Source organism: Cetorhinus maximus, chromosome 2 (genome assembly GCF_964194155.1).
Source record: "Cetorhinus maximus chromosome 2, sCetMax3.hap1.1, whole genome shotgun sequence".
Taxonomy (NCBI): Eukaryota; Metazoa; Chordata; class Chondrichthyes; order Lamniformes; family Cetorhinidae; genus Cetorhinus; species Cetorhinus maximus.
The window spans coordinates 32,268,152-32,283,309 of record NC_135880.1 but is presented as its reverse complement, the minus strand read 5'-3'; the positions used below and the strand labels follow the sequence as shown (position 1 = coordinate 32,283,309).

The window sequence follows — 15,158 nt, the reverse complement described above, 5'->3', positions numbered from 1 at the left end:
TTAAAGGCAGTGTTGATTGGTGTAAGGTGAGTATTCTTTATATACTGTTTGTGTTTTTTGATGGTCCATTTGGTGAAAGCAGGTCTTTGGGCTTCAGGTATGCAGAAAGGTCAAAGTTGTGACCTAGGAATCATACAAAAGGCACATCCATATTTATTTAAAAAAAACATTTCTGCATTTTGCACCAAGTGCTGTGAACTCATTGCTATTGGGAATAATGTGAAGCAGCTCCATTATAGTAAATTCTTGCTGCTGTTGTTCAAAAAATACCTTTCTTCTTGTCTGCATCTTGACTGGATGTTTTGACAGCTCTGATAAGGTCATTGTTGAACTGGAGCTGTCTTATGAGATTATTTTATTCCTAAACAGCTCACTGTACAGAATAAATCAGCTGTATAACATTAATGGGATCAAGCCTGCAGTCCATCTTCCTGGCAAAGAAATATTCATGGTCCTAGAATGGAACAAGATATAAATCTAAAATGTACTTTACAAGTACTCTGACCTTGTTGTTTTGCAGGAACAGTGTCATCCAGTAGAAGAACAGATCCTAAATTAAGGGGTAACTTCTGTATGTTTGCAGTTAGCTTAGGCTGCCAGCTAGTGCACAGACTCCATTTACAGAAAAATGTAAACGAGCAAATGTAAGTCCTGATTCAAAGATGTGGTTGGTGATAGAGCAACAAAGGAATGGCATGATTCGTAAAAATTCAGAGCGTTGATGTGTCTCGGGCTGAGCTGAATGACCTTCTCTTGCTCTTGCGATCCCACTTGCTGAACAAAGATGAAAATGATGCACAATTTCAATGTGTAAAATATTTTTCTTTCTTCACTTAAGGGTAAGTCTCTTTGGTATTGACAGCAGCCCAAAAGGGAAAGACTAGGGGCAGGGGAATTATACATTTTAAAGTGTGCTTTATAGAATGATATTACACAGAAGGAGGCCATTTGGCCCATCGTGTCCGAGCCATCCAATTAGTCCTACTAGCCTGCTGTTTCCCCAGAGCCCTGCAAAAATTATTTTCTTCAAATATTTATCTAATTCCCTTTTGAAAGTTACTATTGAATTTGTTTCCACCACCCTTTCAGGCAGTGCGTTCCAGATCACAATATCTCACTGCATATTATTTTTTCCCTCATGTTGCTTCTGGTTCTTTTGCCAATCACCTTCAATCTGTGTCCTCTGGGGCAGAATATTATGCTTGGTGTGCGGCGGGCACGCACCCGACATGCCAGAACGTAAAATGACGCGCGATGACATCAGGTGAGTGTCCCGACGTCATTGCGCAGTCTCGCAATATTTCGTTCGGTGAGCACACACCGGAGTCAGTTGCGCGCCTGCCGACAATTATAAGGTCTATTAAGACCATTAAAAAGCTAATTAAATTCAAATTTTCGCCGTCCGTCCAACCTAACGGTTGGCAGGCAGGCAAAAAGGCCAAGCGGCCTTTACATTTTTTAGGATGAGGTTTCCTGATGCAAATAAACATCAAATAAAAGCATTATTTTTGAATTAAAAACATGTCCCAGTTCATGTGACAGAGTCACATGGGGGGACATGTTTTGTGACAATTCTATTCCCTTTTTTTTTCAACAGCACTTCATCTCCCTGAGGCGGCCCCATGCCTCAGGGAGATTGATGCGCTCTTTCGCGCGCATGCGTGACATTCCCACTCGCCCCGCGCTCACAGGCAGCGGTCAGCACTGCCACTCGTGTTCCACGCTGGGTGGGCTTTAATTGGCCTGCCAGCGTGAAATCGCGGTGCGGAACCGATCGCGGGCAGTGGTCAGCTCCCTGCTCGCCCCCGCTGAGCACCCCCACCAAGGGCAAAATCCTGCCCCTCGTTACTTACTTCAGTTTACTCTCTCACCATCATTAATGATTTTGAATAGTTCTATCAAATTTTCTCAACTTTCTCAGCTGTGAGGGCAACAACCCCCACCGCCTTCTTGCCCCAGAACTGAAGGCTCCGTCCCTGATATGATTCTATTTAATTTTTCCCCACCCTCTCCAAAGCCTTGGAGCTGAATTTCCCCCATCGGGGGGTGGGGGGGGGGGGGGGTTGCGTGGGGGCGGGTGGGAGTGAACACGAGCCCGATCGGCGCCCCCGATCAGGTGCGCGCCGCCATTTTACATGGGCGGGCCAATTAAGGCCTGTCCAGTGTGACGCACACCCAGAAGCGCTGTGTGCTCCCTGGTGCCTCAGGGAGATTAAGTTTAAGTTCTGAAAAATTTAATAAAGGAAAAAAAATTTTAAGGACATGTCCCCCTCATGTGAAACTGTCACATGAGCTGGGACATGTCCATTAATTTTTTTCAAAATTTTTATTTAATTAATAACTCCTTCGTGAAACCTCATCCCGCCCATAGATGAGGTTTCATGAAAAATGGGAAGGCCGCCAGGGCTCTTCACCTGTCCGCCAACCTTAAGGTTGGATGGGCAGCATTCCTAACAAAGTTAATTATTTTCTTAATGGCCTTAATTAGCCTTTGACAGTTTGGCTGGTGTGTGGCTGCGCTCCCGCCGAACTGACAATCTAAATGACGCACGGTGACTTCGGGACGCACGTCCGACATCACCGTGCGTCATTGTACACGTCGGCGAGCGGGCCTGAAAATTCTGCCCTTGGAAACCTTCCTAAACTGTGGTGCCCAAATTGAACACAATACCCCAGCTGAGGCCTACGGATGGTTTTTGTTAAAGGCTTAGAATAAATTTGTCACTTTTGTTTTCTAATCAATTAATAAAGCCAAGAACCCAATGTTGTTTTTCTTAACCAGCCTTCTCAATTCTGCCTGTCACCATCAAAGATTTGTGTGCATCCATCCATAGATCTCTCTGTTCCTGCACTCATTGTACCATGTAGTTATTATTGATTCTCCACATTCTTCCTAACAACCTGTAGCACTTCACAGTTCTCTGCATTAATTTTCATCTGCTATTTGTCTGCAAGTCTGTCTTTGTCCTTCATTGTTTCTCCTCATTGTTTCGTACATTTCCAAGTTGCGCATCATCTGCACAGTTATTATGCCCTGTATGCCCAAGTCCATTTCATCGATTATTTATGTTTTAAATACAAAGGTTTCATGTTTTATCAATTTTCACATTTCCTGCAACTTGCTGTAATCTGAAATGTATTAATACCGATTGCAAGACTGATAGTTAATTCTCTTTTGCTCCCTCCATTTTGTTTCTTTCCCTTTACCCTGACGCTCTTTGCTTGCTTTCTCAGTTTGCTCAGTCTCCTTATTCAGATAAATTCAATTCCCAATTTGCAGAATTTTGTTGCAACATCTCTGAATCAATGCCCACAAGTGTACTATGAGATTGTGACTTTTTGACCCAATTGTTAAACAGTTGCCCGTAACTTTCGTGCGCCCCAGTGTCGGATTTAGGGAGTACTCCAAAGCTGCGCTGGGGAATCCCTCTGGGAAATTCCCAGGGTAAGGGTTTGCACGGCAATTGACCAGAAATGCTAACTTCCTCTGGGCAATTGTACTGCGCTGTGAACCATCCGAAAATGTGGTTTAAATCGCAAACTTCGGATGGTTCCAACAGGGTTACACCAATAGTTACCCAGAAAAAGTTAGAAGAATTAAAATCTCCTCTAACTTCTGTTAGAGTAACTATTGTAAAGCCCAGATCGACCCCACGTGACTCCCCTCACCCCCCCGAACCCCAACTCAACTCCCCCGCCCCCTGACCTCTGACCCCACCTGCACCCCAGGGGTCTGCGTTGAAAGCCTTCTCGCAGACCCCAGCGAAGTCTATCTCCAGCATATTCAAGAAGGCCATGCCCCCTGTTTATGGCAAGTGCCTGGTGAACGGAAGTGTCAACATAATTTTCAAAACTAAGTAAGTAGGTATTTATTTCTTCTAATTCCTGTGGGCCAGCACTTTCCGACTCTAGTCGGAGGTTATGGCCCAGTATGTTATGATCCTGGACCAGACCCCAAAGCTTTTGATACACTCCGGCTAGGAACCAGTAACTTTTTGTTTGTCGATTGAGATTCAAGACACTTGCTAAGAGAATAAAGCCATAAGATTCCGTGGGTTTTGAACAAACAAAAATGAACTTTACTATACAAGGTCACAAAGATTTACAATACCTATCTTATACTCTAACATTCAGGGCTAATATGAGGTACATATGAATTAACAGACAGCTGTGGTTGAGCACACCACACTACACAATAAATGACAGTTGCGACAAAGACATATTCCCCAGATTTCTCAACAACCCACCCAGTTTTCAGTAGACACTGTGAGTCAACCAATCTCATTGAAACTCTCTCTCTCTCTCTCTCATGAAGGATTCCAGTCTTCACCTTCAAAAATCTCCCCTTGGAATTCTCTTCAAAAGTTGCTCCAACTAGGACAGCCTCAACAACGGCCCACTCCAGGGTTTCAATCTCATCTCCTGAGACTCTGTTTGCTGGGATTCCTGAGTATGCCCTCAAGCACCAACTCACAAACACAACTTCAGCTCTTCAACTGCGCCAAGCACAATACGACTTCTCCAAAGGGGCACCTTTGCCCCAGTAGCCGGCAGCATAGTGTCACTAACCACCTACTGCCTTCTTAGATCTTCAGGGTTTCTCCTGAGTCCTCTTTGACTGCCAGGGCTTCTCCTCAGCCTTCACCACTTAAAGTCTGCCAACCGCAGCCCTTTTTTAGCTTCGGGCCTCTTTCTCTGCTCCTCATAACTGGGTCCTCTGCATGTCCTCTCTCTCTATGGGACTTTCTCTGGGACCTCTTCCTGTCTCCCTTGTTACCTGTCTCTGTCTGTTACTCCTTTTGGCACCTCTCCCTGTCCCTTGCCTAGGACTCTTCCCAACTATGGTGCTTTACTCCAAGTCACATGACTTGGGTTTTTGTGCCATTTCTTTTCTCATTTTCAAGTCGCGCTGCTGTCAGGATGGCTGAGCCCTTTAAGTGCCAGATTGCGCATGCGCCGCCCGCTCCCAGCTTGCGCACGTGCGAAACCCCCGAGGCCTGTCTGGACTTGGGGTTCCTGACCTCCCCGCTCAACGTGGCAAGCTTGGTTCTCATAACAAGTATCACCCTTTTGATGCATCTACTCGTGTAGCTTGAGCACTCTTATCGAGCTTGTTGGGCATGACCTGTTCTATTCAGAAGCCATGTGAATTTTTAGGTTATAAATTGTACTTGTTATGTATGTTGAGTTAACGCAATCTTGTATGTCCAAACACTCCCCTGGACCTTCCATGTTAGTTGGTCCATTACTACTTGAATAAAAGTCATTGAGGCCACAAGTTATCCGGTCAGTTGACGTGAATTTAAATTGAAAGTACTTTCTGCTTCTGGACACCATAGTGCCTTGCAATAATTGCTAGCAATATGCCGAGCGGCTTCTGTTAAGGGTAGTTAGTAACTGATAATGGAAGCTGGACATGTTTCCCAACCAGGAAAATGGATACATTTTGCAGTTATACTCACAAAGAATTCTCAGCTTTGCTTCTTGAAATGGAGACATTGGCTGGTAGAGAGGCAAACATTAGACAGTCCATCCAAACAGTTTAACAAAATAAGTTAACGTTATGTTTTGACAGCCAGCTTTGACATCTCCATTTATTGCTTTTACTTTGAGTGATATTGGATCCTTCTGTTAATCCAACTGGACATCTATTTATTGAACTGGAGATACGAAACCCAAAAGAAATATCCTAAAAAACTCAAAATGAGGCTATAGATGGAACTTCTGCCCCTTCAGTTCTAATCCTAACCCTCTCTTTTCAATTGCTTTTCTTGCAGACCTCCTTTTACAGTCCTTCAATAGACAGGCAGTTGGAGAGACCTTCCAGGTAAGCCTCAATTGATGCTATTTAGTTCCTTTACTTCCATTTTGTTTCCAAATGACTATTTAGTATGATTTGAGCATGTGATCCCTGATTTCAGTTTTTTGCAGATACAGTTTGGACCAAGCAACTCAGCACTTAATAATTAGATTTTGGAAATTATGGAATGACATCTGTGATATTTCATACTAACTGTTGTCCATTTAATTGGACAACATGGGAGAAATGTTTAGAGTAAGCATTAATTTGTTAGAGATTTGGTTCATTAGATCAGTATATGACACAGTTTATTAATGGACTATAGCTAAATCTTCCGACCTAGGCTCTCACAATAATGTTTTGTAGTTACATTTGTATATTGTTTCTGTTTGTTGGACTCACTAACGTTGTCCAGATTTTAAAAATAATCAGATTTATTTGTTAGGTGAAGCGGGATAAGTTATTGCTTCTTGTTGGAAACAAAGGCTATTGGCAAGGGAGGCTGCAGCCTATACCAAGGAATATTGCTTTGGCTGTCTCCCAGTGTGCAAATGGAGAGTTTCAATGTCTGCATATATATAATGACAAAGGTTTACCTTAACCGCCCATAAGATGCAGGGTTCTCTTGTAAGGCTCTTAAACTTGATGCCTTTTATTGAATTCAACTGGATCTTAGCATACTCAATGCTGAAGCAGTACATATGATTTTGGAGCGGGAGTAGGTCATCGGGCCTTCGAGCCTCCTCTGCTATTTGATAAGATCATGGTTGCTCTGATTGTGGCCTCTACTTCCACGTCTATCCACTATACCCTTTCTTTGTCAGTCAAGAATTTATCTAACTCAGCCTTAAAAATATTCAATGACCCTGTCTCCGCTGCTCTCTGGAAAAGAGTTCTACAAACTAACAATGGAGAAGAAATGCCTCCCCATCTCTGTCTTAAATGGGAAACCCCTTATTTTTAACTTCACAACTGTGTCCCCTAGTTCTAGTCTCTCCCACAAGGGGAAGCATCCTTTCAGCATCCACCCTGTCAAGTCCCCTCAGGATCTGATATGTTTCAATACGATCACCTCTCATTCTTCTAAACTCCAGTGGATACAGGTCCAGCCTGTCCAACCTTTCCTCATAAGATCAACCCCAAATCCCAGGAATCAGCTGAGTGAACTTTCTCTGCTCTGTAGTAGGAACTTGGAACAGGAGTAGCCTGCTCCGCCATTCAATATGATCATGGCTGATCCTCCACTTCAGTGCCTTTTCCCCGCACCATCCCCATATCCCTTTAATCATTGGCATTTAAAAATCTGCCAATCTCTACTTCAAACATGCTCAATGACTGAACTTCCATAGCCTTCTGGGGTAGACAATTCCAAAGATTCACAACACTCTTGAGTAAAAAACTTTCCCCTCATCTCGGTCCTAAGTGGCTTCCCCCTTATTTTGAAATTGTGTCCCCTGGTTCTAGACTCCCCAACCAGTGGGAAACATCTTACTTGCATCCACCCTGTCTATCCTTTTAAGCATTTTGAAGGTTTCAATGAGGTCACCTCTCCTCATTCTTCAAAACTCTAGAGAATACAGGCCCGATTTCTCCGATCTCTCTTCATAGGACAGCCCTGCCATCCCAGGAACAAGCAGGTGAACCTCCATTGCACTCCCTCTATGGCAATAATATCCTTTCTGAGGTAAGGGGGCCAAAATTGCACACACTACTCCAGGTGCGGTCTAACCAAGGTTCTAAACAATTGGAGCAAGACTTCGCTACTCCTGTACTCAGAATCCTCTTGCGATAAAGGCCAACATACCATTAGCCTTCCTGATTGCCTGCTGCACCTGCATGTTAGCCTTCAGTGATTTATTGACAAAGACACCCAGGTCCTTTTGTACATCTACACTTTCTAACCTCTTACCATTTAAGAAATACTCTGCACATCTGTTCCTCCTACCAAAGTGGATAATCTCACATTTTTCCACATTATATTCCATCTGCTTTAATTTTGCTAACAAAACTCCCATGGATAGAAGTGAAAGTAGTAGACCCCCAGCTACAAACATAACCATCAATGATTCTTTTATTTTTGTCATTTTCTATTACTTTAATAGAAAATTTAACCTTAATAGGACTCTAGTCACTCGCACCCATCCCTGTAACTTTGATGATTCATTATAACATGAAAAGTTATTTTTTACTTTTCCTATCCTAGTATCTAAAAGACCTTTTGATCATTCATCATTTCTTGCTTACAATAAAAACCCTACTTTTTTACAAAGCTTACTAAAGTTCACCAATACCCTGAAGAATTCTGGAATTGAACAAATTGACCATTTTTTATGATTTCCAGCTACCATACAAATTTATAAGTCAAAATAAAATCTTTAATCATATGTGATTGAACCAAATCCTAATCCTACACATGTACATACATAATAGGGTATCTTACTCCCTAGATTAACATTACACAATGTAGCATTAGTTTAGGAAATTATCCTCTTAGTCTTATTTATGAACATCAGGACATTAGAACCTGATTGATAATTATGATTAATATTAATCTTTTAATTGATTTGAAAATGAATTAAACAGTTTAATAATTACCACAGGTGTGTGGGTCACAAGGGATTCTGCAGCTTCTAATTCACCTCTTGCTTTTGTGCACTCCGTCACAGTTTATTTATCTTCATTTATTATTTTATCCGAAACAAATGGTGATTTTAATCACTTCTGACATGTAGCCCAGATAAAGGTATTTTGCAACTTATCACTACTTCTAAATGGCTGTCAGTGTTTAGACACCGTGGAAATTGATTTGAAGTTTTAAAAGGGCATTTTGTGTGTGATAGCTTTGCATTGGCAATGTATTGGTTGCCAATTTAATTTGATTACCACAGCAACTTTTAGGTATTCAGTGTCCTTCTGGATTGTGAGATTGACGTCCCTGGAGGCATTAATCACTGCTAGTCTCTGAGGCTGAAATATCCTCATTACTTAGTTATCTTCTGGCCATAAGAGGCAGCAACACTTTGTCTTCGCTTCTAGGATTTGTGATACAGCAGATTTAAATCTGTAAAGCAGATGGCACTGCTGCTGCTGGAAATTTATCACGAGTAATATTTGTCATAAGGTAAAAGCAAAATACTGCGGATGCTGGAAACCTGAAATAAAAAATGGAAAATGTTGGTTTCGAGTCTGTATGACTCTTTTTCAGGTCATACACACTCGAAACATTAATTCCGTTTCTCTCTCCACAGATGCTGTCAGGCCTGCCGAGTTTTCCCAGCATTTTCCATAATATTTGTCTTGTTGCCTTCCTTGTAAATAGATGTAATGGCTTTTTTTCCCAATCCAACCGCACCTCGCTAATATTCAGAAACTCCGTCATGATTACTGTCAACATTTTATAGACATCATGGCGTCACTCAGCACCTGTCCATAGAACCAAAGAAATATACAGCACAGAACAAGGCTACTCAGCCATTATGCCGACGTCATCACCTTGCTAGAGCAAGGGAATACTAATCCCACACCCTGTCATGCGGTTTTTTTTAGTGTCAACTCACTCTCTGCTGTAGGAGCTGAGTAGTTAATTAGCTAACTGGTTGAATCCAGTTACTGTAGCACCAGTTCAGGTTACTGCTACACCAGTTCAGTTTACTATAAATTCAGGGTTCTTTAGTGCAGCCTTTGCAAATGGAGTGCAGCTGACTAACTGAGTGAAGACTTGGAGTTTGGTGAGAGGGAGTTCAGAGAACTGGGGAGGGTGAGGACTTGTTTGTTTCTTTTTTTGATCTTTGTCACTCTATAGAAATTGGTTCTTGCCCTATTAAAGGGAAAGGCGCTAGCTGTTTGGTGAGTATCTGGTAAGTGGTTAAGTTCTGTTCTATTCCTAAGGTTTAAAATAGTACACAAATTGGTGGTAAAGTTAAGAAAATATATAAGAAAGCAACATAAATAAATGATTAATATCATTAAGTAACTATTTAAAACACATTAAGGATGGCAGGACAGCTGATGTGTCAAGGCTGCAGCATGTGGAAGCTCCTGGATAACAGTGTGATCCAAGGCAAACACATCTGCAGTAGGTGTTTGCGGTTTGAGGAACTTTGGCTCAGAGTCATTGAGCTGGGGGCTGAGCTGCAGACTCTGCAACACCTCAGAGAGGGGGAAAAGTTACCTGGATGCTTTATACCAGGAGGCAGTCACACCACTTGGGATAGGGTCTTCTGATTTGATCTGTGGCCAGGGACAGGAGGGTGTGAATGTGAGCGAGGCAGGTAAGGGGACCCAGAGAACAGGAGTGTGAGCCTCTGCAATTGTCCAGTAGGCCTGAGGTTCTCTCAGCTTGTTTTAGATGAGAGCGAGGGCTGCAGGGTGGATGAACAAACTGGCTGTGGTACAGGAAGCCATTCAAGCCGGGGGAGCAAAAAGGAAAGTAGTGGTAGTGGGGGACAGAATAGTGAGGGGGTTTGACACTGTTCTCTGCAGCAAAGAGCGAGAGTCCAGATGGCTCTTTTGCCTGCCTGGTGCCAGGGTTTGGGACATCTGCTCAGGGCTGGAGAGGAATTGCAGCGGGAGGGAGAGGATCCAGCGGTTGTGGTCCATGTAGGTACCAACAACATAGGCAGGATGAGGAAGGAGGCTTTGCATAGTCAGTATGACGAGCTAGGCAACAAATTAAGAAGCAGAACCTCAAAAGTAATAATTGCTGGATCATTACCTGAGCCAATTGGCATAGGTCAAATAAGGTTAGAGAAATGAATGTGTGGCTCAAAAGACTGGCATGGGAGAAGTGGGTTGCGGCCTGTGGGACACTGACACCAGTATTGGGGAAAATGGGATCCGTACCATTGGGACAGTCTACACTTAAACTGTGCTGGGGCTGGTGTCCTCGCGAGCCATATAACTAAGGAAGTAGAGAGGGTTTTAAACTGAATAGTGGGGGCAAGGGTTCAAATTTGGGAAGATGTGGTAAATCAAAGAGAAGAGACCAGGCAAGAGAGAAAGGTATTAATATGAGAAATGATAAACAGACCATGACAGGAAGGGACAGAGTACAATTCTAAGAGTAAATCAGCAGATAAGGCTGGGCGCTATAAAAATAACAAAAGGACACAACTAAAGGCTCGTATCTAAATGCATGTAGCATTCGAAACAAAACAGATGAACTGAGAGTGTAAATAGAAATAAATAAGTACGATCTGATAGCCATGGTTACAGGATGACATAGATTGGGATCTGAATATTGAAGGGTATGTGACATTTAGGAAGGAGAGGCAGTTAGGAACAGGTGGAGGGGCGGCTCTGTTAATTAACAATGGTATTAGCACAATAGAGAGGGATGACCTAAGTTCAGGAAACCAGGATGTAGAAGCGGTTTTGGTTGAGATGAGGATTGATAAAGGCAAGAAGTCGCTTGTGAGAGTGGTGTACAGGCTCCCTAATTGTAACCACACAGTAGGTCAGAGTATAAAAGAAGGGATAATAGGAGCTTTTCAGAAAGATACAGCAATAATCATCGGGGATTTTAATCAACATCTAGACTGGAAAAATCAGTCGGGCAAAGTTAGTGTAGATGAGGAGTTCCTAGAATGTTTCCAGGATAGTTTCTTAGAACAGCACGTTCTGGAGCCAACCAGAAAGCAGACCTGGTATTGAGCAACGTGATTGGATTAATTGATAATTTAATAGTAAAGGCACCCCTAGGTAGCAGCGATCATAATATGATTGAATTTTACATTGATTTTGAGGGAGAAACGAGTGCGTCCAAAACTAGTATTTTAAACTTAAATAAGACCAATTATGAGGGCATGAAAGCAGAGCTAGCTAAAGTGAACTGGAAAATGAGGTTAAGTGATGGGTCAATAGAGGTTCAGTGGCAGACATTTAAATGGATATTTCAGAATAAACAAAATATATACATTCCAATGAGAAAGAAGGGGAGGGGCCACCATCCATGGTTAACCAAAAAAGTTAAAGACAGTATCAAACTTTTTTTAAAAGTGCATAATTACGCAAAGACAGGTGGCAGGTCAGAAGATTGGAAAAAATGTAAATAACAGCAAAGATTGACAAAAAGATTAATGAGAGAAACATCAGAGTATGAGAGAAAGCTAGCTAGTAATATAAAGATGGATAGTAAGAGTTTCTACAGGAATTTAAATAAGAAAAGAGTAAACAAAGTTCTCATTGGCCCTATAGAACGTGCGTTTGGGGAATTGATAATGGAAAGTAGGGAGATGGCGGACGAATTAAACAGATATTTTGCTTCGGTCTTCACTATAGAGAACACAAGTAACATCCCAGAAATAGCTGTAAATCAGGAAATGGGAGGGAGGAATCCGGGGAAAATTACAATCACCAGCAAAGTGACTTCACCCTAAGGTCTTGAAAGAAGTGACGAGTGAGATAGTTGATGCATTGGTTTTAATTTTCCAGAACACACTAAATTCGGGGAAGGCTCCATTAGATTGGAAAATAGCAAATATAACTCCTTTATTCAAAAATGGAGGGAGACAAAAAGCAGGAAACTACAGGCAAGTTAGCCTAACATCTGTCTTGGGAAAATGTTAGAAGCTATTATTAAAAATGTTATAGCAGGACACTTAGAAAAATTCAAGGTAATCAGGCAGAGTCAACACTGTTTTAGAAAAGGGAAATCAGGTTTAACCAATTTATTGATGTTCTCACCATCCTGACTTGAAAATATATTGCTGTTCCTCCACTGTCGCTGGGTCAAAATCCTGGAACTCTCTTCCTAACAGCACTGTGGGTATACCTACACCACATGGACTGCAGCAATTCAAGAAGGCAGCTCACCACCACCTTCTCAAGAGCAACTAGGGATGGGCAATAAATGCTGGCCCAGCCAGTGAAGCCCACATCCCGTGAATAAATAAAAAAACCCACAATTTATTGGAGTTCTTTGAAGGAGTCACATGTGCTGTGGATAAAGGGGAACTGGTGGATGTACTGTACTTAGATTTACATAAGGCATTTGATCAAGTGCCACAGGTTATTGTGGAAAATAAAGGCTCATGGTGTAAGGGTAACGTATTGGCATGGATAGTAGATTGGCTAGCTAACAGAAGGCAGAGAGTTGGCATAAATGGGTCTTTTTCTGGTTGGCAGGATGTGACAAGTGGGTGCCACAAGGATCAGTGCTGGGGCCTCAACTTTTTACAATTCATATAAATGATTTGGATTAAGGGACCGAAGGAATGACTGCTAAATATGCTGATGTCACAAAGGTAGGTAGGAAAGTAAATTGTGAGAAGGATGTAAGGAGGCTACAAAGTGACATAAATAGGTTAAGTGAGTGGGCAAAGGTCTGACAAATAGAATATAATGTAGGCAAATGTGAAATTGTTCATTTTGGCAAGAAGAATGAAAATGAAGCTTATTATCTAAATGGTGAGAGATTGCAGAGCTCTGGAATTGAGGGATCTGGGTGTTCTAGTGCATGAATCACAAAAGGCTAGTATGCAGGTACAGCAGGTAATTAGGAAAGCTAATAGAATGTTATCATTTATTATGAGGGAAGTTGATTACAGAAGTAGGGAGGTTATGTTTCAGTTGTACAGGACATTGGTAAGACCACATCTGGAGTATTGTGTACAGTACTGGTCTCTAATTAAGGAAAGTTGTAAATGCGTTAGAAGCAGTTCAGTGAAGGTTTACTAGACTAATACCAGCAATGGGCAGGTTGTCTTATAAGGAAAGACTGGACAGTTTAGGCTTGTATTGACTGGAATTTAGAAGAGTAAGAGGTGGCTTAATTGAAACCTTTAAGATCCTGAGGGGTCTTGACAGGGTGGATGTGGAGAGGATGTTTCCTCTTGTGGGAGAATCTAGAACTAGGGGTCACTGTTTAAAAATAAGGGGTCGCTCATTTAAGACAGAGATGGGGAGACATTTTTTCTCTGAGGGTTGAGTCTTTGGAACTCTCTTCCTCAAAAGGCAGTGGAAATGGAGTTTTTCACTATTTTTAAGGCAGAACTAGATAGATTCATTTTTAAAAAATTCATTCACAGGATGTGGGCTTCACTGGCTGGCCCATCATTTATTGCCCATCCCTAGTTCTTGTGAAGGTGGTGGGGAGCTGCCTTCTTGAACCGCTGCAGTCGATGTCGTGTAGGTACACCCACAGTGCTGTTAGGGAGGGAGTTCCAGGATTTTGATCCAGCGACAGTGAAAGAATGGCGATATATTTCCAAGTCAGGATGGTGAGTAACTTGGAGGGGAACTTACAGGTGATGGCGTTCCTATGTATCTGCTGCCCTTGTCCTTCTACATGGCAGTCGTCGTGGGTTTGGAATGTGCAGTCAAAGGAACCTTGGTGAATTCCTGCAGTGCATCTTGCAGATGGTACACACTCTGACTGTGCCTTGGTAGTGGAGGGAGTGAATGTTTGTGGATGTGGTGCCAATCAAGCAAGCTGCTTTGTCCTGGATGATGTCAAGCTTCTTGAGTGTTGTGGGTGCTGCCCTCGTCCAGGCAAGTGGAGACTATTCCATCACACTCCTGACTTGTGCCTTGTAGATGGTGGACAGGCTTTGGGGAGTCAGGAGGTGAGTTACTTGACACATGACTCCTAACCTCTAACCTGCTGTTGTAGCCACGGTATTTATATGGCTAGTCCAGTTTAGTTTCTGGCTAATGGTAACCCCCATGATGTTGAAAGTGGGGGATTCAGTGATGGTAATGCCATTGAACATCAAGGGACAATGGTTAGATTCTCTCTTGTTGGAGATGGTCATTGCCTGGTACTTGTGTGGCACGAATGCTACTTGCCACTTGTCAGCCCAAGCCTGGGTATTGTCCAGGTCTTGCTGTATTTGGATGTGGACTGCTTCAGTATCTGAGGAGTTGCGAATGGCGCTGAACATTGTGCAATCAACAGCGAACATCCCCACTTCTGATGGAAGGAAAGTCATTGATGAAGCAGCTGAAGATGGTTGGGTCGAGGACACTACCCTGAGGAACTCCTGCAGTGATGTCGCTGACCTGCAATGACTGACCTCTTCCTTTGTGTTAGGTATGACTCCAACCAGTGGAGAGTTGTCCCCTTGATTCCCATTGACTCCAGTTTTGCTGTTTTGTAAGTGAAAAGGATTTCTGGGGTGGGGGTGTTTGGAGGTCGGATGGGGATGCAGGGGGGGGTTTGGACATCAGTTGTGGTGTGGCAGGCATCGGACATTAGGAGGGTGTGCAGCGGGCCGGACATACATGGCGGTGGGGCCTTGGGAGTCGGACATCGGGAGGGGGTGGGGGTGTCGGAGTTTGGGAGGGGGTGGGGGGTTCGGATATTGGCAGGGGCTGGGGGGTGTTGGGCGTTTGGATGGGATGGAGCGGGCTGGACGTT

The 15,158-nt window shown here is 42.9% G+C and overlaps 1 protein-coding gene across 38 annotated transcripts in view; it reads left to right on the top strand.

Annotated features, from left to right (window-relative positions):
- The window catches only part of LOC144693046 (sorbin and SH3 domain-containing protein 2-like), a 486,079-nt gene that overhangs the window by 415,069 nt on the left and 55,852 nt on the right, over positions 1-15,158 (top strand). For all 38 annotated transcript variants that reach the window (XM_078562388.1, XM_078562625.1, XM_078562352.1 and 35 more), the window contains one exon: positions 5,778-5,827. In XM_078562388.1, the coding sequence (XP_078418514.1) occupies positions 5,778-5,827 (50 nt within the window). The remainder of the gene's footprint in view (positions 1-5,777; positions 5,828-15,158) is intronic.